Raw genomic sequence first — 27,977 nt, 5'->3', positions numbered from 1 at the left:
CATTAAGGTTCAAATTTCGGCCCTGTCGATATTCTTCCAGAAAGAACTGGCTTCAGTACCTGAAGTTCAGACATTTGTGAAAGGGGTGCTGCACATACAGCCTCCTTTTGTGCCTCCAGTGGCACCTTGGGATCTCAATGTTGTGTTGAGATTTCTAAAATCACACTGGTTTGAACCATTGTCTACGGTAGATTTAAAATATCTCACTGGAAGGTGTCGATGCTGTTGGCCTTGGCTTCAGCTAGGCGTGTGTCAGAATTGGCGGCTTTATCATGTAAAAGCCCTTACCTAAATTTTCATTCTGACAGGGCGGAATTGAGGACTCGTCCTCAATTTCTACCTAAGGTGGTTTCTGCATTTCACATGAACCAACCTATTGTGGTACCTGCGGCTACTAGGGACTTAGAGGACTCTAAGTTGCTGGACGTTGTCAGGGCCTTGAAAATATATGTTTCCAGGACGGCTGGAGTCAGGAAAACTGACTCGCTGTTTATCCTGTATGCACCCAACAAGCTGGGTGCTCCTGCTTCAAAGCAGACGATTGCTCGTTGGATTTGTAGTACAATTCAGCTTGCACATTCCGTGGCAGGATTGCCACAGCCAAAATCAATAAAAGCCCATTCCACAAGGAAAGTGGGCTCATCTTGGGCGGCTGCCCGAGGGGTCTCGGCTTTACAACTTTGCCGAGCAGCTACTTGGTCAGGGGCAAACACGTTTGCTAAATTCTACAAATTTGATACCCTGGCTGAGGAGGACCTGGAGTTCTCTCATTCGGTGCTGCAGAGTCATCCGCACTCTCCCGCCCGTTTGGGAGCTTTGGTATAATCCCCATGGTCCTTACGGAGTCCCAGCATCCACTTAGGACGTTAGAGAAAATAAGATTTTACTTACCGATAAATCTATTTCTCGTAGTCCGTAGTGGATGCTGGGCGCCCATCCCTAGTGCGGATTGTCTGCAATACTTGTATATAGTTATTGTTACAAAAAATTCGGGTTATTATTGTTGAGCCATCTTTTCAGAGGCTCCTTTAAATTTATCATACTGTTAACTGGGTTCAGATCACGAGTTGTACGGTGTGATTGGTGTGGCTGGTATGAGTCTTACCCGGGATTCAATATCCTTCCTTATTATGTACGCTCGTCCGGGCACAGTATCCTAACTGGCTTGGAGGAGGGTCATAGGGGGAGGAGCCAGTGCACACCACCTGATATCTCAAGCTTTTATTTTGTGCCCTGTCTCCTGCGGAGCCGCTATTCCCCATGGTCCTTACGGAGTCCCAGCATCCACTACGGACTACGAGAAATAGATTTATCGGTAAGTAAAATCTTATTAATTCCCACCTGTTGTCTATTTCATTTGCAGCATGTGAGATTGATTGTCAATCAGTGTTGCTTCCTAAGTGGACATTTTGATTTCACAGAAGTGTGATTGACTTGGAGTTACATTGTGTTGGTTAAGTGTTCCCTTTATTTTTTTGAGCAGTGTATATGTATGTATGTATGTATGTATGTATGTGTGTATAAATATAAAATGTGTGTGTGTGTGTGTGTGTATATGTATATATATATATATATATATATATATATATTTCACACAGATGGAGGGCACCGGGCAAGATATTTATATTGTTTCAGCGGAGTGCAGAGTGAATCTGCTGATATATATATATATATATATATATATATATATATATATATATATATATATATATATATATATATATATATAATATATGTATGTATATATGTACAGGTTGAGTATCCCATATCCAAATATTCCGAAATACAGACTTTTTTGAGTGAGACTGAGATAGTGAAACCTTTGTTTTTTGATAGCTTAATGTACACAAACTTTGTTTAATACACAAAGTTATTAATAATATTGTATTAAATGACCTTCAGGCTGTGTGTATAAGGTGTATATGAAACATAAATGAATTGTGTGAATGTACACATACTTTGTTTACTGCATAATGTTATAAAAAATATTGCCTAAAATGACCTTCAGGCTGTGTGTATAAGGTGTATATGTAACATAAATGCATTCTGTGCTTAGATTTAGGTCCCATCACCATGATATCTCATTATGGTATGCAATTATTCCAAAATACGGAAAAATCCGATATCCAAAATACCCCTGGTCCCAAGCATTTTGGATAAGGGATACTCAACCTGTGTGTATGTGTATGTATATATATATATATTGTGTGTGTCTATAGTTAGTTATTTATAGATTTGTGCATGCACATATTTTCATAAGATAAGGCAGGATAAGGATTAATTAATATGTCTACAAACGAGGCTGCCTCATTGATCAGTATTGATTGACACCGCGCACCCATATTGCCTCGTTAATGATTAGCCGGTACGATACAGCGCTCTGAGTGACTTCTTTGTGCAGCTGATTATGTCACTATAGCAGAGCGCAGATGCTCAGAGGTGCGGCACAAATATCATCTTTAATCTTTCCCTAATTGCCCCATGTTTTACTGATTACATATCATTAAAGTGTTTGTTTTTGCATGGTGCGTTGAATGTCCAGATACTAGAACGAGTTAATTACTGTACAATTGGGGATCACATTATGTGGACGGCAGATTGATTTTGACGACCCAGTTATCCTGAAACCCTACAGATCCACCCGAGCGGAAAAATCTCATGAATTTTTTAAATGTTGCAGCACGATAAGGTGACGCGGCTCCTGTGGGGAACGGCGGGCTTAAGGCTGGACCGGATAAATCACCTTTCTCTGTGTTGCGATATACTTGCAGACGTGTGACCGGAGAGAGACGTCTGATCTGTCTGGGCTGCATATCCAGATTTGCCTGTTTTGGTATTCAGATGATAGATCAATGTATTGGCCACAGTTATCTGGGGTATGGGTCATTAGGTCGACCACTATTGGTCGACAGTGGCTAGGTCGACACAGTCATTTGGTCGACATAAACAAGGGCAACATGGAAAAAGGTCGGCATGAGTTTTTTTACTTTTTGGGTGTCGTTTTCTTAGTAAAGTGACGGGGAACTCCAGTTAGTGCACCATGTCCCCTAGCATGGCTCGCTTTGCTCGCCAGGCTTCGGGCAAGGTGCCTCGCTGCGCTACTGGTGCGTTCGCCACAGGTTACTGTTCCCAATCGTAGTCCACATGGATCGTAAAGTATAAAAAAGGTCAAAAAATAAAAAAATAAATGTGAAAAACGCATGTCGGCCTAGTGACTACATCAACCTAATGCATGTTGACCAATAGTGGTCGACCTAATGACTGTCGACCTAGAGACCGTCTCCGCGTTATAGAAGACCTGCTATGCTGAAGCGATGCCGCCATAGGAACCAGGCCAAGAATAGAAGAGGGCATCCGTGCATCCCAACAGTGTCCGTTATAACTAGGGGGTTACAACTCCTGTTGGGTTGATCATTCTAGACTGTGGAAGCCTTTATGGGTCCAAGAAGCAATACAGATGGTGGACTCCTGAGAAGGACCAAAAGTGACCTTCTAGTAAAGTTAGAAAAACTCCGGAGTGTGCAAGATTGTTAGTTTAGTCCACAGAAATATGGTTGTGCTGGAACAGGTAGAGGACCAACTGGACTTTGTCAATAAACTTTATTTACACAGGCCGGGCAGCATCAGCTGCGAGAGACCTGGAACCAGGGCATCGGGCAAAGTTAAAACTACAGCAAACAACAGATAACAGGGTATTCAGGGTTTTTTTTACCACCGGTTCACAGCCCGAGGGATCCTGTTTCATGAATAAACACAGGAAGGAACATGATATAGCCTTTGCAGCTACGCAACGCTCCTCCTACCTTATTCAAATACCCAGCACCAACGTTACGTGCCGTTCCGGAAATGCAGATGGTGCTGGGTATTTGAAATCCCCCCTTTTATGAACTTTCCATATTGTTTGGAGAACTAAATGTTTGGTGGACAGCGTACCTTCCAATACTGTATGTGTGATTCACGATATCTGGTCGGAATGTCGATATACGGAAATGTTAATGGACATAATGTCGACTTGGTTATTATGTTGACATTTTGCATATTGACAATGGAAATGTCGACATAGCATTTTAATGCTAGTTAGGTTTAGGCTAAAATAAGTAATAACTGCTACGTCGATTCTGACTGCCGACATAGCATACCACACCTGATACAGGATCCAGTGCCCATCACTATACACAGTTATCTGTGTATATGGGAAATATTGTCGTTGCAGTGGCCTAGTACGCTGTAATAAAGTTCTTATGGAACAGTTTAGCTGTGGCTATGGTGATGTGTGTGCGTTTAGAATCCACGTCATAAACCAAATGAGTTGACTGTATTAAGGGCGGTGTGTACTGTTAGAGGGCACTTATACTGTGTATCTCTTGTGACAGCCTAGGTTAAAGTCCATGTTGCAGGAAGCTTGCTGTCACTACCAGTAGTACGGAGGTGGTAGGACGCCTGCTGAGAATTGCGGAAGTGTCAGCTCTTGTGGTCGGAATTGCACATACAATGTGCTATTTGTGTATTCTGGGAGAATATTTCCTGAATGGTCTAAACGTGTATAGTAACCATTTCCTAACCCTCAGTAAGCATTCTGTAGACGCTATTTGTAGTTACATAGTTGTTGAGGTTGAAAAAAGACAAATGTCCATGGAGTTCAACCTACTGTACATTACATTTTTTTAAATTTAATTTTAATATTAATTAAATGCTGTATCCCTGGATATTTCTTTCCACTAGGAATTTATCTACCGGTAATCCATTTTTAAACTTATTGACTGAGTCCACCATTACTACCTTCTCTGGCAGAGAATTCCAAATCCTTACTGCTCTTACTGTGAAGAATCCTTTTCTCTGTTGGGTATGGAATTTTTTCTCCTCTAACCTCAGTGGGTGTCCTTGTGTCCTATGTAGTGTTTTTTTGTTGTAAACAAATTGTTTGATAGATCCTTGTATTGTCCCTTAATGTATTTATAAATATTAATGATGTCCGCCCTCAGTCGCCTCTTTTCCAGTGTGAACATATCAAGCCTTTTAAGTCTGGAAAGTAAAAGACAAATATATAGTAGCAGATGCCTTATGCACTTGCTGAATGCTGGATTTGCGTTTGCATGCCTGTTGCAGAAACACTAAGAGAATGGACAGTGTCACGTTAATTGGAACTGAATCCATCCTGGGACGTAACAAGGTCTGCAGAGCCTCTCACGTAGTCATCAGTAGTGTTTCTCGGGATGAGCAGAATGATATTACTCATAGGGAAAGAGAGAACAGTAAAACATAAGAAAATGTGTACCTGACATGGAATACGATTCTCCGGATATCATAGATGAGAGACGAGGTGTGGTGTACGTACATGGGATGCTGGAATGGTCATGCCAGAAGATGATTATTATTATTATTATTATTATTAGCAGTTATTTATATAGCGCACACATATTCCGCAGCGCTGTACAGAGAATATTTGGCTATTCACATCAGTCCCTGCCCCAGTAGAGCTTACACTCTATATTCTCTATGACATGTACAGACAGACACTAGGGTCAATTTTGTTGGGATCCAATTAACCTACCAGTATATTTTTGGATTGTGGGAGGAAACCGGAGTACCCGGAGGAAACCCACGCAAGTACGGGGAGAATATACAAACTCCACACAGTTGAGTGAAGTTTTATTTTATATTCTAGTAAATGCATTTGTGAAAACAAGAATGTGTGTGTATCTATAGCACCCCACATCCGTCATAGCATATGCAGTTCCTCTTTCCTGCCTGGGGTGTCTCTCTGCTCTGGTGCTTCTAGCACACTCTGGTCTGTATCTCGGTGCTACATCCCGTCTTGGAGCACCAGGTACTGTGCGACGCGTCTTGCACCGAGTGTCTTTTTTTTCTCTCAAATGTTTTTTAATCACGATGCAATGAAACCTATTCGGTAGCCTGCGCTGATTGATATGACACTTGTATATATATGTGTGTGACTGAGTCTGTATCTGTAAACGTTGTGCTTCATATGCAGATTCAGACTCATTTGCCCACAGATATGTGTTGCGTATCAAATTAACCAGTGCAGTCCTCATGAAGTGGTTTTGTCACATCACATTGTGATCAAGACGCACATTAGCATAAAAAAGAGACTTAAGGGGTATGACGACGCCCCTGTATCCAGCCAATGAAAATTGGCTACGTGTTACCTAGATAATGTTGAAACCTTTCACTAAGCCTAGATTCTAAACCTAAAATATGCTGCGTTCAATATACATATAAATATACCATGAGGCCGGAAAATACAATAGATACATTAATAAAATGCAATAGAGAAGTAATGAGATGTTAACGCAAACTGTGAAATGTGATAACCTGTGGCATATAAACAATATGTGGAAAGTTCAGTGACGTTCCGTGGTAGTGACGTTCCGTGGTCTGCAAATCCTATGTCACCAGGAATTACCTCGCTAGTATGAAACCTGTGACAAATGGGAAAATACGGTCATTACATTTGCTAGGGAACAGGTTTTACTGACGGTGCATTTATGTGGAAAATGTGCGCTGAACCACTCCAGCCAATCAGCAGATGACGTCTGTCTTTCTAGAGCAAATTAGTTCATGACAACCAGTGTTTTATTATTGTTTAGTGGAAATGTAACGCCTACATGTGAGCGATTAGCCGTAATGCCTTTGCCAACGCGCCACTTTCCTGCATTATGCCTTCATCCAGTTCAATAAACGTGTATGATGATAACCATTAAAGTCAATGTACCTAGCAACACACTGGCTAAGCCTCCCCTTTTGTTACTTGCAGGTCCCGCTGAGAAGCACACCTCTTCTATTCGGTCATGGCGACGGGGGACAAAGTCGCCATCCTGTCGGAGGACGAGGAGGAACAGAAAAGGAAGTACGTTCTTGCCGATCCTTTCAATGGGGTCACCACAGAGAGTAACCAAGCCGGACGTGGTGAACCTCCAGGGGCCGCTGACGCCTTATCTACCACCGATGAGGACACGGACTGGTTGGAGAAACATTGCGTTAAAATTAACAATGACTTGCTCATTTCTAAAGTGTTCTACTTTTTTTTTTACTCTGCGTACGGTTCCCTCTATCCTCTACTACCGGTCTACTACAAACAGCTGGGAATGTCTCCCACCCAAAGTGGCATGTTAGTGGGCATTAGATATTTCATTGAATTCTGCAGTGCCCCTTTCTGGGGTGTAATAGCCGATCGTTTTAGAAAAGGGAAGATGGTTTTACTGTTCTCCCTTCTGTGCTGGGTTTCCTTCAACTTGGGGATAGGTTTTGTGAAACCAGCAGCGTTACTATGTGTGCCTAGCAATCCTGTTCCCGTCATGCCCACTAACTCTAGCTTGGTTCTTACCACAGCTCTGCCCGTTACACCAACAGCAACGCTGACTACCAAAGAGAACGCCACCACTACGAAAAGCAGGAGGAGGAGGGATTTATATGGGGATCACCTCACGTGGGAAGCCAATTTGGCTTCCGGTTCTGAAATGTTTTACAAAGAAGCTTCCATCCCTTTGCAGCGGAAGGCGCGGGAAGCGGCAAACGTCAGCGACGTACCGGCAGACGCGGTTCCTGATAACGGAAATACGTCTACTCTTCCCACCACGACCGTTGTTACTACCACAACCGTATCTCCCAAAACGGTGTTGCAGTATGACAAGGAAGATGTGGAAACGATATTCCTGTTGATTTTGCTGGTGGTCATCATCGGGGAGTTCTTCAGTGCTCCAGCCGTTACCATCGTGGACACGGTGACGCTTCAGTATTTGGGCAAACACCGGGACCGCTATGGGTTGCAGAGGATGTGGGGGTCGCTGGGTTGGGGAGTTGCGATGTTATGTGTGGGCATAGGAATAGATCACACCCACATCAGCGTCGTCATCGAAGGCCTCGGTTGCCCTCCTCTCGAGTATAAAAATTACCGGATTGCTTTTATTGTTTTCGGTGTCCTGATGTCGGTGGCGCTGATTGTCTCCACCCAGTTCCGCTTTCACTATCACCATTTAAAACCAAACGAAGACCGAAGGGAAGACCTGGTGATCTCTCCTGTGGAAGTGAACTCCCATCCGGTCTCTCCCGGGCAGAACCCAAGCGAGGGACGGGGGCTGGAGGACACGGAACAACAATTTAGATTTTGGGATCTGGTGAAGATTATTTGCACCGTACAGTACGGCTCTGTCCTCTTTGTTGCCTGGTTCATGGGCTTTGGCTACGGATATGTTTTTACCTTCCTTTTCTGGCACTTGGAGGACCTCAATGGAACCACTACGTTGTTCGGCGTCTGCTCCATCCTGAGTCATATATCTGAGCTGACTGCTTATTTCTTCAGCCACAAGTTGATTGAGCTGGTGGGTCACATCAGGTAAGTGCTTATCAAATCAACTATCAATACCACTGATTCCAGCATGTCTGTTGTGTTCTAATCTCTGATCATAGACAAGTCCTCAAAGGAAAAGTGCTTCAGTTCCATCATTGTTTCTCAGCGTCTATTTGTATTGCAGTACTGTATTATTTAGGGGTTGGGTATGAAATTCCTGCAATCGGGATCCCAGTGGTCAGAATCCTGACAGCTGGATCCCAATGGTCAGAATCCTGACAGCGGGATCCCAATGGTCAGAATCCCGACTGATCGTGGTAAGTATTTCTCTGACGTCCTAGTGGATGCTGGGAACTCCGTAAGGACCATGGGGAATAGCGGCTCCGCAGGAGACTGGGCACAAATAGAAAGCTTTAGTACTACCTGGTGTGCACTGGCTCCTCCCCCTATGACCCTCCTCCAAGCCTCAGTTAGATTTTTGTGCCCGAACGAGAAGGGTGCACACTAGGGGCTCTCCTGAGCTTCTTAGTGAAAGTTTTAGTTTAGGTTTTTTATTTTCAGTGAGACCTGCTGGCAACAGGCTCACTGCATCGAGGGACTAAGGGGAGAAGAAGCGAACTCACCTGCGTGCAGAGTGGATTGGGCTTCTTGGCTACTGGACACCATTAGCTCCAGAGGGACAGCTCACAGGCCCAGCTCTGGAGCTCGGTCCCGGAGCCGCGCCGCCGGCCCCCTTACAGAGCCAGAAGCAAGAAGAGTCCGGCAAATCGGCGGCAGAAGACATCCTGTCTTCCACAAGGTAGCGCACAGCACTGCAGCTGTGCGCCATTGCTTCTCAGCACACTTCACACTCCGGTCACTGAGGGTGCAGGGCGCTAGGGGGGGGCGCCCTGAGCAGCAATAGAAACACCTTGGCTGGCTAAAAATACATCACATATAGCTCCTGGGCTATATGGATGAATTTTAACCCCTGCCAGATTTTCACAAAAAAGCGGGAGAAAGGCCGCCGAGAAGGGGGCGGAGCCTATCTCCTCAGCACATAGGCGCCATTTTCCCTCACAGCTCCGCTGGAAGGACGTCTCCCTGACTCTCCCCTGCAGTCCTGCACTACAGAAACAGGGTAAAAAAGAGAGGGGGGCACTGATTGGCGGGTGATAAACAATACAGCAGCTATAAGGGAGAAACACTTATATAAGGTTGTCCCTATATCTATATATAGCGCTCTGGTGTGTGCTGGCATACTCTCCCTCTGTCTCCCCAAAGGGCTAGTGGGGTCCTGTCCTCTATCAGAGCATTCCCTGTGCGTGTGCTGTGTGTCGGTACGTTTGTGTCGACATGTATGAGGAGGAAAATGATGTGGAGGCGGGGCAATTGCCTATAATAGAGATGTCACCCCCTAAGGAGTCGACACCTGAGTGGATGGCTTTATGGAAGGATTTACGTGACAGTGTCAGCTCCTTACAAAAGACGGTTGATGACATGAGACAGCCGACTAATCAGCTGGTCCCTGTCCAGGCGTCTCAAAAACCATCAGGGTCTCTAAAAAGGCCGTTACCTCAGATGGTGGATACTGACGTCGACACGGATACTGACTCCAGTGTCGACGGTGAGGAGACAAACGTGACTTCCAGTAAAGCCACACGTTACATGATCACGGCAATGAGAGAGGTGTTAAACATTTCTGATACTGCAAGTACCACTAAAAAGGGTATTATGTGGGGTGTGAAAAAACTACCTGTAGTTTTTCCTGAATCAGACGAATTAAATGAGGTGTGTGATGAAGCGTGGGTTTCCCCCGATAAAAAACTGATAATTTCAAAAAAGTTATTGGCATTATACCCTTTCCCGCCAGAGGTTAGGGCGCGTTGGGAAACACCCCCTAGAGTGGATAAAGCGCTCACACGCTTATCAAAACAAGTGGCGTTACCGTCTCCTGATACGGCCGCCCTCAAGGAACCAGCTGATAGGAAGCTGAAAAATATCCTAAAATGTATATACACACATACTGGTATTATACTGCGACCAGCAATCGCCTCAGCCTGGATGTGCAGCGCTGGGGTGGCTTGGTCGGATTCCCTGACTGAAAATATTGATACCCTGGATAGGGACAGTATATTGTTGACTATAGAGCATTTAAAAGATGCATTTCTATATATGCGAGATGCACAGAGGGATATTTCCATGCTGGCATCAAGAGTGAGTGCGCTGTCCATTTCTGCCAGAAGAGGATTATGGACGCGACAGTGGTCAGGTGATGCGGACTCTAAACGGCATATGGAAATATTGCCTTATAAAGGGGAGGAGTTATTTGGGGTCGGTCTATCGGACCTGGTGGCCACGGCAACTGCTGGGAAATCCACATTTTTACCCCAGGTAACCTCTCAACATAAGAAGCCGTCTTATCCGGCTCAGTCCTTTCGTCCCCATAAGGGCAAACGGGCAAAAGGTTCCTCCTTTCTGCCCCGGGGCAGAGGAAGGGGAAAAAGACTGCAACAAGCAGCCACTTCCCAGGAACAAAAGCCCTCCCCCGCTTCTGCCAAGTCCTCAGCATGACGCTGGGGCCTTACAAGCGGACTCAGGCACGGTGGGGGCCCGTCTCAAGAATTTCAGCGCGCAGTGGGCTCACTCGCAAGTGGACCCCTGGATCCTGCAAGTAGTATCCCAGGGGTACAAATTGGAGTTCGAGACGTCTCCCCCTCGCCGGTTCCTGAAGTCTGCTTTACCAACGTCTCCCTCCGACAGGGAGGCAGTATTGGAGGCAGTTCACAAGCTGTATTCCCAGCAGGTGATAATCAAAGTACCCCTCCTGCAACAAGGGAAGGGGTATTATTCCACGCTGTTTGTGGTACCGAAGCCGGACGGCTCGGTGAGACCAATTTTAAATCTGAAGTCTTTGAACACTTACATACAAAGGTTCAAATTCAAGATGGAGTCACTCAGAGCAGGGATCGCGAACCTGGAAGAGGGGGACTATATGGTGTCTCTGGACATCAAAGATGCCTACCTCCATGTCCCCATTTACCCTTCTCATCAAGGGTACCTCAGGTTTGTAATACAAAACTGTCACTATCAGTTTCAGACGCTGCCGTTTGGATTATCCACGACACCTCGGGTCTTTACCAAGGTAATGGCCGAAATGATGATTCTTCTTCGAAGAAAAGGCGTTTTAATTATCCCTTACTTGGACGATCTCCTGATAAGAGCAAGATCCAGAGAACAGTTGGAAGTCGGTGTAGCCCTATCTCAGGTAGTGCTACGACAGCACGGCTGGATTCTAAATATCCCAAAATCGCAGCTGGTTCCGACAACACGTCTTCTGTTCCTAGGGATGATTCTGGACACAGTCCAGAAAAAGGTGTTCCTTCCGGAGGAGAAAGCCAGGGAGTTATCCGAACTGGTCAGAAACCTCCTGAAACCGGGGCAAGTCTCAGTGCATCAATGCACAAGAGTCTTGGGAAAGATGGTAGCTTCCTACGAAGCGATTCCATTCGGCAGATTCCACGCAAGAACGTTCCAGTGGGATCTGCTGGACAAATGGTCCGGATCGCATCTTCAGATGCATCAGCGGATAACCCTGTCTCCAAGGACAAGGGTGTCTCTTTCTGTGGTGGTTGCAGAGGGCTCATCTTCTAGAGGGCCGCGGATTCGGCATTCAGGACTGGGTCCTGGTGACCACGGATGCCAGCCTGAGAGGCTGGGGAGCAGTCACACAAGGAAGAAATTTCCAGGGCTTGTGGTCAAGCCTGGAGACATCACTTCACATAAATATCCTGGAGCTAAGGGCCATCTACAATGCTCTAAGCCTAGCACGACCTCTGCTTCAAGGTCAGCCGGTGCTGATTCAGTCAGACAACATCACGGCAGTCGCCCACGTAAACAGACAGGGCGGCACAAGAAGCAGAAGGGCAATGGCAGAAGTTGCAAGGATTCTTCGCTGGGCGGAAAATCATGTGATAGCACTGTCAGCAGTGTTCATTCCGGGAGTGGACAACTGGGGAGCAGACTTCCTCAGCAGGCACGACCTCCACCCGGGAGAGTGGGGACTTCACCCAGAAGTCTTCCACATGATTGTGAACCGTTGGGAAAAACCAAAGGTGGACATGATGGCGTCATGCCTCAACAAAAAACTAGACAGGTATTGCGCCAGGTCACGGGACCCTCAGGCAATAGCTGTGGACGCTCTGGTAACACCGTGGGTGTACCAGTCAGTGTATGTATTCCCTCCTCTGCCTCTCATACCCAAGGTACTGAGAATCATAAGAAGGAAAGGAGTAAGGACTATACTCGTGGCTCCGGATTGGCCAAGAAGGACTTGGTACCCGGAACTTCAAGAGATGCTCACGGAGGACCCGTGGCCTCTACCTCTACGAAGGGATCTGCTCCAGCAGGGACCCTGTCTGTTCCAAGACTTACCGCGGCTGCGTTTGACGGCATGGCGGTTGAACGCCGGATCCTGAAGGAAAAAGGCATTCCGGATGAAGTCATCCCTACCCTGATCAAAGCCAGGAAGGATGTAACCGTGCAGCATTATCACCGTATTTGGCGTAAATATGTTGCGTGGTGCGAGGCCAGGAAGGCCCCTACAGAGGAATTTCAACTGGGTCGTTTCCTGCATTTCCTGCAAACAGGACTGTCTATAGGCCTAAAATTAGGGTCCATTAAGGTTTAAATTTCGGCCCTGTCGATCTTCTTCCAAAAAGAACTGGCTTCAGTTCCTGAAGTTCAGACGTTTGTCAAAGGGGTGCTGCATATACAGCCTCCTTTTGTGCCTCCAGTGGCACCTTGGGATCTCAATGTAGTTTTGGGATTCCTAAAATCACATTGGTTTGAACCACTCACCACTGTGGACTTAAAGTATCTCACATGGAAAGTGGTAATGCTATTGGCCCTGGCTTCAGCCAGGCGCGTGTCAGAATTGGCGGCTTTATCCTATAAAAGCCCTTACCTAATTTTTCATACGGACAGGGCAGAATTGAGGACTCGTCCTCAATTTCTCCCTAAGGTGGTTCCAGCGTTTTCACCTGAACCAGCCTATTGTGGTACCTGCGGCTACTAGGGACTTGGAGGACTCCAAGTTACTGGACGTAGTCAGGGCCCTGAAAATATACGTTTCCAGGACGGCTGGAGTCAGAAAATCTGACTCGCTGTTTATCCTGTATGCACCCAACAAGCTGGGTGCTCCTGCTTCTAAGCAGACTATTGCTCGTTGGATTTGTAATACAATTCAGCTTGCACATTCTGTGGCAGGCCTGCCACAGCCTAAATCTGTAAAAGCCCATTCCACTCGGAAAGTGGGCTCATCTTGGGCGGCCGCCCGAGGGGTCTCGGCTTTACAACTTTGCAGAGCAGCTACTTGGTCAGGGGCAAACACGTTTGCTAAATTCTACAAATTTGATACCCTGGCTGAGGAGGACCTGGAGTTCTCTCATTCGGTGCTGCAGAGTCATCCGCACTCTCCCGCCCGTTTGGGAGCTTTGGTATAATCCCCATGGTCCTTACGGAGTTCCCAGCATCCACTAGGACGTCAGAGAAAATAAGAATTTACTTACCGATAATTCTATTTCTCATAGTCCGTAGTGGATGCTGGGCGCCCATCCCAAGTGCGGATTGTCTGCAATACTTGTACATAGTTATTGTTAACTAATTCGGGTTATTGTTGTAGTGAGCTATCTTTTCTAGAGGCTCCTCTGTTTATCATACTGTTAACTGAGGTTCAGATCACAAGTTGTACGGTGTGATTGGTGTGGCTGGTATGAGTCTTACCCGGGATTCAAAATCCTTCCTTATTGTGTACGCTCGTCCGGGCACAGTATCCTAACTGAGGCTTGGAGGAGGGTCATAGGGGGAGGAGCCAGTGCACACCAGGTAGTACTAAAGCTTTCTATTTGTGCCCAGTCTCCTGCGGAGCCGCTATTCCCCATGGTCCTTACGGAGTTCCCAGCATCCACTACGGACTATGAGAAATAGAATTATCGGTAAGTAAATTCTTATTTTTTACCCTAACCCAAACCGCCCCCCACAGCCTAACTCTTAACTGCTCTTTCCCCCACAGGCTAACCCTAACCGCCTCCGCAGCTTAACACTAGCAGTCACCTCCTATAGCCTAACCCTAACCTCCCCCTCCTGCAGCCTAACCCTCTCCCCCTAGTGCCTAACCCTCCACTGCCACAGCCTAACCCTAAACACTCCCCCATGCAACCTAACCCAAACCGGTCCCCCACGCAACCTAACCCTAACCTGCCCCTCCTGCAGCCTAACCCTAACCCTCCCCCCCTAGTGCCTAACCCTCCACTGCCACAGCCTAACCCTAACCCCCCCTGCCTCCGCAGCCTAACCCTAAACGCTCCCCCCTAGTGCCTAACCCTCCACTGCCACAGCCTAACCCCCCCCCCCCCCCACATACCCCTCCGCAGCCTAACCCTAAACGCTCCATCATGCAACCTAACCCTAACCGGTGCCCCATGCAACCTAACCTCCCCCTCCTGCAGCCTAACCCTAACCCCCCCCCTGCAGCCTAACCCTACCCCCCCCCCCCCCCCGCAGCCTAACCCTAAACGCTCCCCCACACAACCTAACCCTAACCTCCCCCTCTTGCAGCCTAACCCCCCCCCCCCCCCCTGCAGCCTATCCCTAACCGGTCCCCCCCACAGCCTAACCCTAACCTCCCCCTCTTGCAGTCTAACCCTAACCTCCCCCTCCTGCAGTCTAACCCTAACCTCCCCCTCCTGCAGCCTAACCCTACCCCCCCCACAGCCTAACCCTAACCTCCCCCTCTTGCAGTCTAACCCTAACCTCCCCCCTCCTGCAGCCTAACCCCAACTCTCTCCCCCTAGTCTCTAACTCTCCACTGCCACAGCCTAACCCTAAACACTCCCCCATGCAACCTAACCCTAACCGATCTCCCACACAACCTAACCCTAACTTCCCCCTCCTGCAGCCTAACCCTAACTCTCTCCCCCCTAGTGCCTAACCCTCCACTGCCACAGCCTAACCCTAACCCCCCCCTGCCTCCGCAGCCTAACCCTAAACGCTCCCCCCTAGTGCCTAACCCTCCACTGCCACAGCCTAACCCCCCCCCCCCACATACCCCCCCGCAGCCTAACCCTAAACGCTCCATCATGCAACCTAACCCTAACCGGTGCCCCACGCAACCTAACCCTAACCTCCCCCTTCTGCAGCCTAACCCTAACCCCCCCCCCCCCCCCCTGCAGCCTAACCCTAAACGCTCCATCATGCAACCTAACCCTAACCGGTCCCCCACACAACCTAACCCTAACCTCCCCCTCCTGCAGCCTAACCCTACCCCCCCCACAGCCTAACCCTAACCTCCCCCTCTTGCAGTCTAACCCTAACCTCCCCCCTCCTGCAGCCTAACCCCAACTCTCTCCCCCTAGTCTCTAACTCTCCACTGCCACAGCCTAACCCTAAACACTCCCCCATGCAACCTAACCCTAACCACCCTCTCCTGCAGCCTAACCCTTCCCCCCTCCCCCCGCACAGCCTAACCTCCCCCTCCTGCAGTCTAACCCTAACCTCCCCCTCCTGCGGCCTAACCCTAACCTCCCCCTCCTGCAGCCTAACCCGAACTCTCTCCCCCCAGTTCCTAACCCTCCACTGCCACAGCCTAACCCTAACTCCCCCCCCCCCCCCTGCAACCTAACCCTAACCGCCCCCCCCCCACCTGCAGCCTAACCCTCCCCTCCCCCCGCAGCCTAACCCTAAACGCTCCCCCATGCATGCAACCTAACCCTAACCGGTGCCCCACGCAGCCTAACCCTAACCCCCCCCCCTCCTACAGCCTAACCCTAACCCTCCCCCCGCAGCCTAACCCTAAACGCTCCCCCACGCATCCTAGCCCTAACACCCCCCCCCCCCCCCCTGCAGCCTAACACTAACCGTCCCCTTCTGCAGCCTGACCCTAACCTTCCCCTCACCCTCAGCCTAACCCTAACCCCCCCCCCATACATACCTTCGGGATCTCGCGGTCTGTATTCTGACTGCCTCTCACATGCAGCCCCTCCCACAGAGAACAGATGACGGGAGCTCACTGTGTTTATAAGAGCATTTGTGGTTTATTGTATGAGATAAAGTTGAGCAAACCTGTAATGTATGTATCAAGTCAGTGAAACATTGGCAACATACAGGAAATTCAGATACATTTAACTAGATTCTAAAGCCATATTATGTACAATATATTTATAGATATGTCATGAGGAGGGATAACACAATAGAAAGGTCTTTATTGATTATATAACTTAAATAGAGAACGAATTGGACAGTAAAGTAAAAAGGGAGTCTCCACCGTTTTGTGGGAGTGTCAATGTCAGTGGCTGTGTCTTCCGATGCAGATTTCCTGGCCTTTGCAGCGTGAATTCCCCGGTCTTCTTTTGTAACCCGAGAGTCACTCAGATGGCCAATGTTCGTGCAGAGTGATCCGGTGCAGCGTTCTTGAGGCCCATACACACTGGCCGATTATATAGCCCGTTCTCTTGAACGGCAGATATATCGCGGGTCCGTCGGCCAGTATGTACGCCTATACGTCTGTGAACTCCGTCTGTGAACTCTGTCTGTGAACACGCCCGCCCAGTTCATGACGTCAGTCCCCGACGGATCAGGCAGTGTGTATGCTCAACACACTGCCCGATCCGTCCATAGATATATCTGCCGATCAATTGATCGGCAGATATATCTTCCAGTGTGTACCCACCTTTGGGCACAGCAGCAGATCACGCAAGCATCAGGAGGTGCCTACTAACACAAGACTCCTCCTGCGGAATTAGCATATTTTAGCACAGCAGCTGCGTCCAAAGCTGTAGTTGCTGTGCTCACTCCGCCCATATCTGAATCAGATCCAATGACCGCAAGACATTTAGCGCTATAATGCGTTTCGCAGGATGGCTGCCCGCTTCAGGATTGATCTCTGACCTTAATAAGATCCTGGGATAAATCCTGACTTTCAGCGGGTGGAGGGTATAAATTCCAGTGTGTATGCCGCGTCTGAGCAGCATTCATGTGGCTGTGTCTGATGCAGCACTTGATTCTGATGCGTTAAAGTGCTAAACTTCTTGTTATCACTGTACCATTTATTTGGGAGCTATTTGATTAGTTTCTCTAACGTCCTAGAGGATGCTGGGGACTCCGTAAGGACCATGGGGATAGACGGGCTCCGCAGGAGACATGGGCACTAAGAAAGAACTTTAGGTATGGGTGTGCACTGGCTCCTCCCTCTATGACCCTCCTGCAGACCTCAGTTTACTACTGTGCCCAGAGGAGACTGGGTGCATTACAGGGAGCTCTCCTGAGTTTCCTGAAAAAAAGTATATTTGTTAGGTTTTTTATTTTCAGGGAGCTCTGCTGGCAACAGACTCCCTGCATCGTGGGACTGAGGGGAGAGAAACAGACCTACTTTAATGCTAGGCTCTGTTTCTTAGGCTACTGGACACCATTAGCTCCACAGGGATCGGTACGCAGGTCTCACCCTCGCCGTCCGTCCCAGAGCCGCGCCGCCGTACTCCTCGCAGAGCCGGAAGATAGAAGCCGGGTGAGTATGAGAAGAAAAGAAGACTTCAGAGGCGGCAGAAGACTTCATGATCTTCACTGAGGTAACGCACAGCAGTAACGCTGTGCGCCATTGCTCCCATACACCTCACACACGGCAGTCACTGTAAGGGTGCAGGGCGCAGGGGGGGCGCCCTGGGCAGCATATGAACCTCTTTTAATGGCAAAAAGATATATATACAGCTGGGCACTGTATATATAAAGAGCCCCCGCCAGTTTTTAATATATTTGAGCGGGACAGAAGCCCGCCGCTGATGGGGCGGGGCTTCTTCCTCAGCACTCACCAGCGCCATTTTCTCCACAGCACAGCGCTGAGAGGAAGCTCTCCGGACTCTCCCCTGCTTATTCCACGGTGAAAGAGGGTTTTAAAGAAGGGGGGGCACATAATTTGGTGCATATATACAAAACAGCGCTACTGGGTAAACATACATTGTGTGTTTTCCTGGGTTACTAGCGCTGGGTGTGTGCTGGCATACTCTCTCTCTCTGTCTCTCCAAAGGGCCTTGTGGGGGAACCGTCTTCAGATAAGAGGATTCCCTGAGTGTGTGGTGTGTCGGTATGCGTGTGTCGACATGTCTGAGGTAGAAGGCTCTCCTAGGGAGGAGGTGGAGCAAATGAAGGTGGTGTCTCCGTCGACAACGCCGACACCTGACTGGATGGATATGTGGAATGTTTTAAGTGCTAATGTGAATTTATTGCACAAGAGATTAGACAAAGCTGAAGCTAGGGAACAGCCAGGGAGTCAACCCATGTCTGTCCCTATGTCGCAGGGACCTTCGGAGTCTCAAAAGCGCCCACTATCCCATATAGTAGACACTGATACCGACACGGATTCTGACTCCAGTGTCGACTATGATGATGCAAAGTTACAGCCAAAATTAGCTAAAAGTATTCAATATATGATTATTGCAATAAAAGATGTTTTGCATATCACAGAGGAACCCCCTGTCCCTGACACGAGGGTACACATGTATAAGGGAAAGAAACCTGAGGTAACCTTTTCCCCCTCTCATGAGCTGAACGAGTTGTGTGAAAAAGCGTGGGAATCTCCACACAAAAAATTGCAGATTCCCAAAAGGATTCTTATGGCGTATCCTTTCCCGGCAAAGGATAGGATACGGTGGGAATCCTCCCCTAGGGTGGACAAGGCGTTGACACGCTTATCCAAAAAGGTAGCGCTGCCATCCCAAGATACGGCTACCCTCAGGGATCCTGCTGATCGCAAGCAGGAGGTTACTTTGAAGTCCATTTACACACATTCTGGTACCTTACTCAGACCGGCAATTGCGTCGGCCTGGGTTTGTAGCACTGTAGCAGCATGGACAGATACCTTATCAGCGGAGATTGAGACCCTGGATAAGGATACCATTTTATTGACACTAGGACATATTAAAGATGCTGTCTTATATATGAGAGATGCTCAAAGAGACATTGGTCTACTGGGTTCTAGAGTCAACGCTATGTCGATTTCTGCTAGACGAGTCCTATGGACCCAGCAATGGACAGGTGATGCCGACTCAAAGAGGCATATGGAGGTTTTACCTTACAGGGGTGAGGAATTGCTTGGGGAAGGTCTCTCGGACCTGGTCTCCACAGCTACAGCTGGTAAATCAATTTTTTTTGCCTTATATTCCCTCACAGCCTAAGAAAGCGCCACATTATCAAACGCAGTCCTTTCGATCACAGAAAAACAAGAGAGTACGAGGTGTGTCCTTTCTTGCCAGAGGTAAGGGCAGAGGAAAAAAGCTGCACAACACAGCTAGTTCCCAGGAACAGAAGTCCTCCCCGGCCTCTACAAAATCCACCGCATGACGCTGGGGCTCCGCTACGAGAGTCCGCCCCAGTGGGGGCATGTCTTCGACTTTTCAGCCACATCTGGGTTCACTCACAGGTGGATCCCTGGGCAATAGAAATTGTTTCCCAGGGTTACAAGCTGGAATTCGAAGAGGTGCCTCCTCGCCGATTTTTCAAATCGGCCCTACTGGTTTCTCCCCCAGAAAGGGAGATAGTGTTAAATGCAATTTACAAATTGTATCTTCAACAGGTGGTGGTCAAGGTTCCCCTACTTCAACAAGGGAGGGGCTACTACTCAACCCTGTTTGTAGTCTCGAAACCGGACGGTTCGGTCAGACCCATTTTAAATTTAAAATCCCTGAACCTATACTTGAAAAGGTTCAAGTTCAAGATGGAATCGCTCAGAGCGGTCATCGCCAGCCTGTAAGAGGGGGATTTTATGGTATCTCTGGACATAAAGGATGCATACCTTCATGTTCCCATATACCCACCTCATCAGGCGTACCTGAGATTTGCAGTACAAGATTGTCATTACCAATTTCAGACGTTGCTGTTCGGACTTTCCACAGCCCCGAGGATTTTCACCAAGGTAATGGCGGAAATGATGGTACTCCTCCGCAAGCAGGGTGTCACAATTATCCCGTACTTGGACGATCTCCTCATAAAAGCGAGATCAAGAGAGCATTTGCTGGACAGCGTGTCACTTTCACTGAAGGTGTTACAGCAACACGGCTGGATTCTCAATATCCCGAAGTCGCAGTTGGTTCCTATGACTCGTCTGACCTTCTTGGGCATGATTTTGGACACGGACCAGAAAAGGGTTTATCTTCCGATAGAAAAGGCTCAGGAACTCATGACTCTGGTCAGGAACCTATTGAAGCCAAAACAGGTGTCAGTGCATCACTGCACTCGAGTCCTGGGAAAGATGGTGGCGTCTTACGAGACCATTCCCTTCTGCAGGTTCCATGTGAGGACCTTCCAATGGGACCTACTGGACAAATGGTCCGGGTCACATCTACAGATTCATCAGTTGATCACCCGGTCCCCCAGGGCCAGGATATCTCTCCTGTGGTGGCTGCAGAGTGCTCACCTTCTGGAGGGTCGCAGGTTCGGCATTCAGGACTGGATTCTGGTGACCACGGACGCGAGCCTCCGAGGTTGGGGAGCAGTCACACAGGGAAAAAACTTCCAAGGACTTTGGTCAAGTCAAGAGACTTGTGTTCACATCAACGTCCTGGAGCTAAGGGCCATATACAACGCTCTTCGTCAAGCGGAGACCTTGCTTTGCGACCTACCAGTTCTGATCCAGTCAGACAACATCACCGCAGTGGCTCATGTAAACCGCCAAGGCGGCACAAGGAGCAGAGTGGCAATGGCGGAAGCCACCAGGATTCTTCGCTGGGCGGAAAATCATGTAAGCGCACTGTCAGCAGTGTTCATTCCCGGAGTGGACAACTGGGAAGCAGACTTCCTCAGCAGACACGACCTGCATCCAGGAGAGTGGGGACTTCATCAGGAAGTCTTCGCGCAGATTGCAAGTCAGTGGGGACTGCCCCAGATAGACATGATGGCGTTCCGCCTCAACAAAAAGCTACAGAGGTATTGCGCCAGGTCAAGAGACCCTCAGGCAGTAGCTGTAGACGCCCTGGTGACACCGTGGGTGTTCCAGTCGGTCTATGTATTTCCTCCTCTTCCTCTCATCCCCAAGGTGTTGAGAATAATAAGAAAAAGAGGAGTACAGACAATTCTCATTGTTCCAGATTGGCCACGAAGGACCTGGTATCCGGATCTGCAGGAAATGCTCACGGAAGATCCGTGGCCTCTTCCTCTAAGACCGGACCTGTTGCAACAGGGACCCTGTCTGTTCCAAGACTTACCGCGGATGCATTTGACGGCATGGCGGTTGAACGCCGGATCCTAGCGGGAAAGGGCGTTCCGGATGAGGTCATTTCTACTCTCATAAAGGCTAGGAAGGACGTTACAGCTAAACATTATCACCGAATATGGCGAAAGTATGTTTCTTGGTGTGAGGCCAGGAATGCTCCTACGGAAGAATTCCATCTGGGCCGTTTCCTTCACTTCCTACAAACTGGAGTGAATTTGGGCCTAAAATTAGGCTCCATTAAGGTTCAGATTTCGGCCCTATCCATTTTCTTTCAGAAGGAATTAGCTTCTCTCCCAGAAGTACAGACTTTTGTGAAAGGAGTGCTGCATATTCAGCCTCCTTTTGTACCTCCGGTGGCGCCTTGGGATCTTAACGTGGTGTTGAGTTTCCTTAAGTCGCACTGGTTTGAACCACTTAAAATGGTGGAGTTGAAATATCTCACTTGGAAGGTGGTCATGTTGTTAGCCTTGGCTTCGGCTAGGCGAGTGTCGGAATTGGCGGCTTTGTCTCATAAAAGCCCCTACCTGGTGTTCCATATAGATAGAGCAGAATTGCGGACCCGTCCTCAATTCTTGCCTAAGGTGGTGTCATCCTTTCATATGAACCAACCTATCGTGGTGCCTATGGCTACGCGAGACTTGAAGGATTCCGAGTCCCTTGTTGTAGTCAGGGCTTTCAAAATTTATGTAGCCAGAACGGCTAAGATCAGAAAAACAGAAGCACTGTTTGTCCTGTATGCTGTTGGCGCTCCTGCTTCAAAACAGACTATTGCTCGCTGGATCTGTAACACGATTCAGCAGGCTTATTCTACGGCTGGATTGCCGTTACCAAAATCGGTTAGGGCCCATTCCACTAGGAAGGTGGGCTCTTCTTGGGCGGCTTCCCGTGGGGTCTCGGCATTACAACTGTGCCGAGCTGCTACTTGGTCAGGTTCAAACACCTTTGCAAAGTTCTATAAGTTTGATACCCTGGCTGAGGAGGACATCCTGTTTGCTCAATCGGTGCTGCAGAGTCATCCGCACTCTCCCGCCCGTTTGGGAGCTTTGGTATAATCCTCATGGTCCTTACGGAGTCCCCAGCATCCTCTAGGACGTTAGAGAAAATACGATTTTAAACCTACTGGTAAATCTTTTTCTCGTAGTCCGTAGAGGATGCTGGGCGCCCGTCCCAAGTGCGGACTACTTCTGCAAGACTTGTATATAGTTTTGCTTGCATAAGGGTTATGTTATCGTTGCATCGGTCTCGGACTGAAGCTATGTTGTTTTCATACTGTTAACTGGTTAGTATATCACAAGTTATATGGTGTGAATGGTGTGGGCTGGTATGAATCTTGCCCTTGGATTAACAAAAATCCTTTCCTCGTACTGTCCGTCTCCTCTGGGCACAGTTTCTCTAACTGAGGTCTGGAGGAGGGGCATAGAGGGAGGAGCCAGTGCACACCCATACCTAAAGTTCTTTCTTAGTGCCCATGTCTCCTGCGGAGCCCGTCTATCCCCATGGTCCTTACGGAGTCCCCAGCATCCTCTACGGACTACGAGAAAAAGATTTACCGGTAGGTTTAAAATCTTATTTTTTATTTATTTGTTTAATTTTTATTTTTTTGCTCCATCTATAAAATTAAATATTTTAGAATTTAATCCTGCTGGACTAATTCTAGTTAGAGAGAATAAGCTCCCGACTAAAGTGGTTGTGCACGACTGCAATTGTTTGTGCAACCAGCCTCACGATGGCCGCATCTAGCGCCATAATGCATTGGATTATCCGGGTTAAGCAGCTTTTTCTGTGCTAAGTGCTGGCTGTGCTGCAGTTACGGCACCCCTTGCATTCACCATCGGCCCCAAATCCCTTCGTCATGCGGATTTGTGCTCGCACCTCAGGAGTGTGTAAGCAGACATCTGTGTTAAGTGCAAGCCTCATGGCTGGTCGCCCGAAACAATTGAATTAGCTCCCGGCCACTTTAGATGGGAGGTTATTCAGTTCAACAATTGAATCACTGCCAAAGACGGAAAACACCACTACCTATGTACGTACAGTATATAGTTTATATGATACACCTGTGTGCAGTATCGTACTATGGCGGAACATCTACTAGACCTGCATGAGAGAGAGAGAGAGAGAGAGAGAGAGGCGCTCCCAGGCAGTTTATGACTATAACCGGCAGTATTTAATTCCTCTTCTGTTTACCTTGGCTCTCAGACTTGCATGGCTTGTGAGCCGCCTGCCGTGTTTGCTGTAAATAAAAGCACGCTCCTGCATATAAAGAGATAACCAGATGAACTGTGCCGGTAAGGTTGGAGTCAGACAGCTATTGTCTCGGTGCTAAGTGGACATCATTTGTAGAGAATAAAAACCCCAGACAAATAATTGCTTGTTGTCAGTCGTGGCTTTTTTTACAGAGAGCCGCCTCCTGCTGATATAGAGTGCATGCCCTTTCCAGTTTCAGAACATGACCCCTGTGTAGTGTAAAGGGCCCTACAACACTCACCGAGCTGCCCGACGGCGGATACGGCCGACGGGTGACCCGGCGGCGGGGGGGGGGGGGTATGACATTTCTTAACTCCCCACCCGGCGCCATAGCAATGCACGGTAATATGGATAGTCTCGTCCATATTGGCTTGCATGCATAAGCGACGGGGCACCAACGATGAACGAGCGTGGGGCCGCACACCGTTCATCGTCGGTGCCTCCACACTGCACGATAAGAATGAGTTCTCATTTATTAATGAACAAAAACGTTCATATCGTGCAGTATTATCTGCCAGTGTGTAGGGCCCTAATGAAGCACTTACAGGTCAAAGTGTGGCAGGATAATGTACACATAAGGGTGTATTCAATAGATGTCGGATCCTTTCCGACTGAAAGGATCCAACATTTCAGTAATCAATCAGATTTGGCTATTCTCGACAATGTCAATCCAACTTTTTTAAAAGTCAGATTGACATTGTCGGAAAAGGCGCTATAACCTGTCGGATTTGCCCAAAAAACGTGGATCCGCGGCTAATCCGCCGATCCACGTGTTTTCCGAATTGCGTCAGAATTGCCGACTTGTCAGAAAAACGTTCGCACAATTGAATAGGTCTGAACACTATCCGGCCTAAAAAGTCAGAAACTGCCTTATCTCCAACAAGACGGCAGTTCCGACTTGAATTGAATCCCCCCCATAGAGCTAGCTAATGCGCTGGTGGAATAGCCGTCTGTCCTACGACATTCAGAAAGGGTTAATCATTCTCCAGAAGACCCACTTTCAGGACTTCTTGCCCCATCTATAGTTGAACTATAGAACGGCATGGTGAACGCAAATATAGGAGCCTACATTCAAAGAGATCTGCCTGCTGAGTCCACGATATCTTCAAGTCACAAAGAGCCTGATTCAGGGATGTGGACAAATGGCGTAGCTGATATTTAGTACGCAGTGGCTGTGCAGAGATATGCAAGTGTCGCAGCCGCGGGGATTGGTATTGCGATGCCTGCTGGGGGAGTCTCAGATCCGTGGATTGTATATGAAGACGCAGACAGGAGTTGCAGAGAGAGGAGGTCATTTACAAATGGCGCAGTATGCCTTAGGGCGCGGGATTTAACTTGTGCACTCACTAATGGGCGCGCTTCCCTGGATAAATGGGCGCATTCACAAGGATCGGGTGCCTGACTTGTACCTCTAGAACGCTATGTGCTTGACAGACCATCATGGCCCTTGGTACAGGGAAGGCGGAGCCCACATACTGGTGCTTCCTGTGTTACAGTTCCTACAGGAGAAGATATCAGTAGAGCATGATGGGATATTCATATAATTTCTGTGCAGGGTAAATACTGGCTGCTTTTGCATGTAGCCCACAGATGTTAGCTTTATTTTCACACTGCAATTTGATTTTCATATCCAAATCTAACTCTCTGCACATGTTACGTCCACCACACCTGCGGTGCAGCATGGTTTTGCCCAGTTGCTTGCTTTTTTTGCTTTACTTACTTTGTTTGCCACCTTTTCTTACTTTCCCTGTTTGATCCATGCCTGACACGACACGTAACATGCATTTAACTTCATGAGCTTCAGTGTCTTGCATGACCGAGTTTCCCTATGATAGCGGCGGCATTTAATCCAATGTTACGCGCTCTGGTGGTCGACAGTCGGTAATTTGACACTGACTATCTGCAGCACAGTGTCGGCAGCGGTATGCTGACGTGGTGTAATGCTAATTAAAGCTTTTTAACCAGATCGATGTGATAACTGTAAACATGCGGCTTTCACGTCCTGTTTATAGATAGAATACCATCCCAGTTATACTGGTGTAAGTGTCATTACAGCCGTGTCGGCATATCGGTGCTAGTGTTGCAGTGTCTGCATGCTCTCCATTAACCTGCTGTATGTATTCCCCTTCAGGTTATAGACTGTGGGTTTTTAATTGTACGCTCTGTAGGCAAGTGATCGGACACTGACAGCAAATAGAGGAGTACGATCTTACTGACGTCTGTACTTTGTAGGTCCGCCAAGTGCAGTGACGCTCTTCTTGGCAAACTGTCCGCAAGTTCCCGGAGAACAGCAGGCGGTGTGTTTTGCCATGCCGCCTTACGTACAGTGACCAACTGCGACTCTGAAGAAGGTTGAGTCGGGGCACACGGTAATCTAGAAGTGGGTATGAGGCACCATGAGACGATTATTGTTCCAGAAATAGTAAGATCGCATGATTAGATCTTATCTACTGCACAACAAATCCCCAAAAATGAAGACCTTGGTGGTCATTCCGAGTTGTTCGCTCGCAAGCTGCTTTTAGCAGCTTTGCACACGCTAAGCCGCCGCCTACTGTGAGTGAATCTTAGCTTATCAAAATTGCGAACGAAAGATTTGCAATATTGCGAAAAGACTTCTCTGTGCAGTTTCTGAGTAGCTCGAGACTTACTCTGCCAGTGCGATCAGTTCAGTGCTTGTCGTTCCTGGTTTGACGTCACAAACACACCCAGCGTTCGCCCAAACACTCCTCCGTTTCTCCAGCCACTCCCGCGTTTTTCCCAGAAACTGTAGCGTTTTTTCAAACACTCCCATAAAACGGCCAGTTTCCGCCCAGAAACACCCACTTCCTGTCAATCACCCTCCGATCTCCAGAACGAAGAAAAAACCTCGTAATGCCGTGAGTAAAATACCAATCTTCATAGCAAATTTACTTGGCGCAGTCGCAGTGCGAACATTGCGCATGCGCAAATAGCGGAAAATCGCTGCGATGCGAAGAAAATTACCGAGCGAACAACTCGGAATGACCACCATTGCGCAAATTTTGTAGTATACGTGAGTTTTCAATCAAGTGTCTGACATTTGGGCTGATAGTTCAATTCAGAAATCACCTTTTGGGATGATCTTAGGACAGATAATTGCTCGGATGGGAATAAGTCACTAGAGTGTGAGCTCTCACGAGCAAGGCCCTCTGCCCTCTTGTGCTCCGCCCCTGCCCACGGCACACCAAACCTTTAAGTTTAACCGTGCATGGTTTCATAGGCAGTGACTGCATGTTTCTATACCTGTATTCCCTGTTCTGCAATGTTTTGTACTGTTTTATTTTGTATTTTAATCCTTTTGTTTCTGTTTGTGCTGCTTATGCAAGGTGCCATATAAATAACATTACATGTACACTCGAAATCCGATGTTCTACGGGTTGCTTCATCACTGGCGACATTGTAACATCGGTCAGATTGTGACTGAAGTCGCTGAGATATTTACCTAGCAGTCGTGCATATACAGAAGGACCCCTGCTTATCTATCCCTTTACTAGGATTACCTGAGCCAGGGCAGTCTGACTTAATCCCCTGCTGTAATGACTTAGGTGGTCATTCTGACCCGCTCGCTGCTGTTTATCGCAGCCGAGTGAACGGGTCTCTACTGCGCCGTAGTGCGCCGGTGCATGCCAGATGGCCGAAGGCCGTAGGAGGGATGCGGTCGCCTCTGCCTGATTGACATGCAGAGGCGATCGCTGGGCGGGAGGGGGGCAGAACGGGGGGCGGGCCGCAGCGGCTGCGTGACTTCACACGCAGCCGCTGTGGGCCGGGGAGTGATGAGTAGCTCCCGGCCATCACGCTAAAGCTGCGCTGGCCGGGAGCTACTCTTGAAGTGCAAAGGCATCGCCGCTGTGCGATGCCTTTGCATTTCCGCGGGGTGGGGGGCGGCACAAACATGCAGGGCGAACTAGCCCTGTGCTGGGCGTTCCCCCGCATGTCAGGGATGAAGATCGTAGCTGTGCTAAATTTAGCACAGCTACGATCAACTCGGAATGACCCCCTTAACCCCCTGCTGTATTGTTCTCTCAGTATTGTATTGCAGCTGAGAACAATAGATGAAAAGGTTTATGCTGATAGACCTTGGTGCACCTAGGTGCAGCAGAGAAGGCTAGATGAGCGAAGCTCCATCTGTATGAGATAGATGGGTAGATCTGGTTTGACTGTATTTGGCTG

The 27,977-nt window shown here is 48.2% G+C and overlaps 1 protein-coding gene across 3 annotated transcripts in view; it reads left to right on the top strand.

Moving 5' to 3' along the window:
* Nucleotides 1-27,977, top strand: part of MFSD6 (major facilitator superfamily domain containing 6) — a 103,214-nt gene that overhangs the window by 42,053 nt on the left and 33,184 nt on the right. For all 3 annotated transcript variants that reach the window (XM_063932736.1, XM_063932737.1, XM_063932738.1), the window contains exon 2: nucleotides 6,776-8,353. In XM_063932736.1, coding sequence (XP_063788806.1) covers nucleotides 6,810-8,353 — 1,544 coding nt within the window. In that variant the 5' untranslated portion in view covers nucleotides 6,776-6,809. The remainder of the gene's footprint in view (nucleotides 1-6,775; nucleotides 8,354-27,977) is intronic.

The sequence above is a fragment of the Pseudophryne corroboree genome, chromosome 7, assembly GCF_028390025.1.
Source record: "Pseudophryne corroboree isolate aPseCor3 chromosome 7, aPseCor3.hap2, whole genome shotgun sequence".
In the NCBI taxonomy this organism is placed as follows: domain Eukaryota; kingdom Metazoa; phylum Chordata; class Amphibia; order Anura; family Myobatrachidae; genus Pseudophryne; species Pseudophryne corroboree.
The sequence above is the reverse complement of the archived record's forward strand: the minus strand, read 5'-3'. Positions and strand labels throughout refer to the sequence as shown.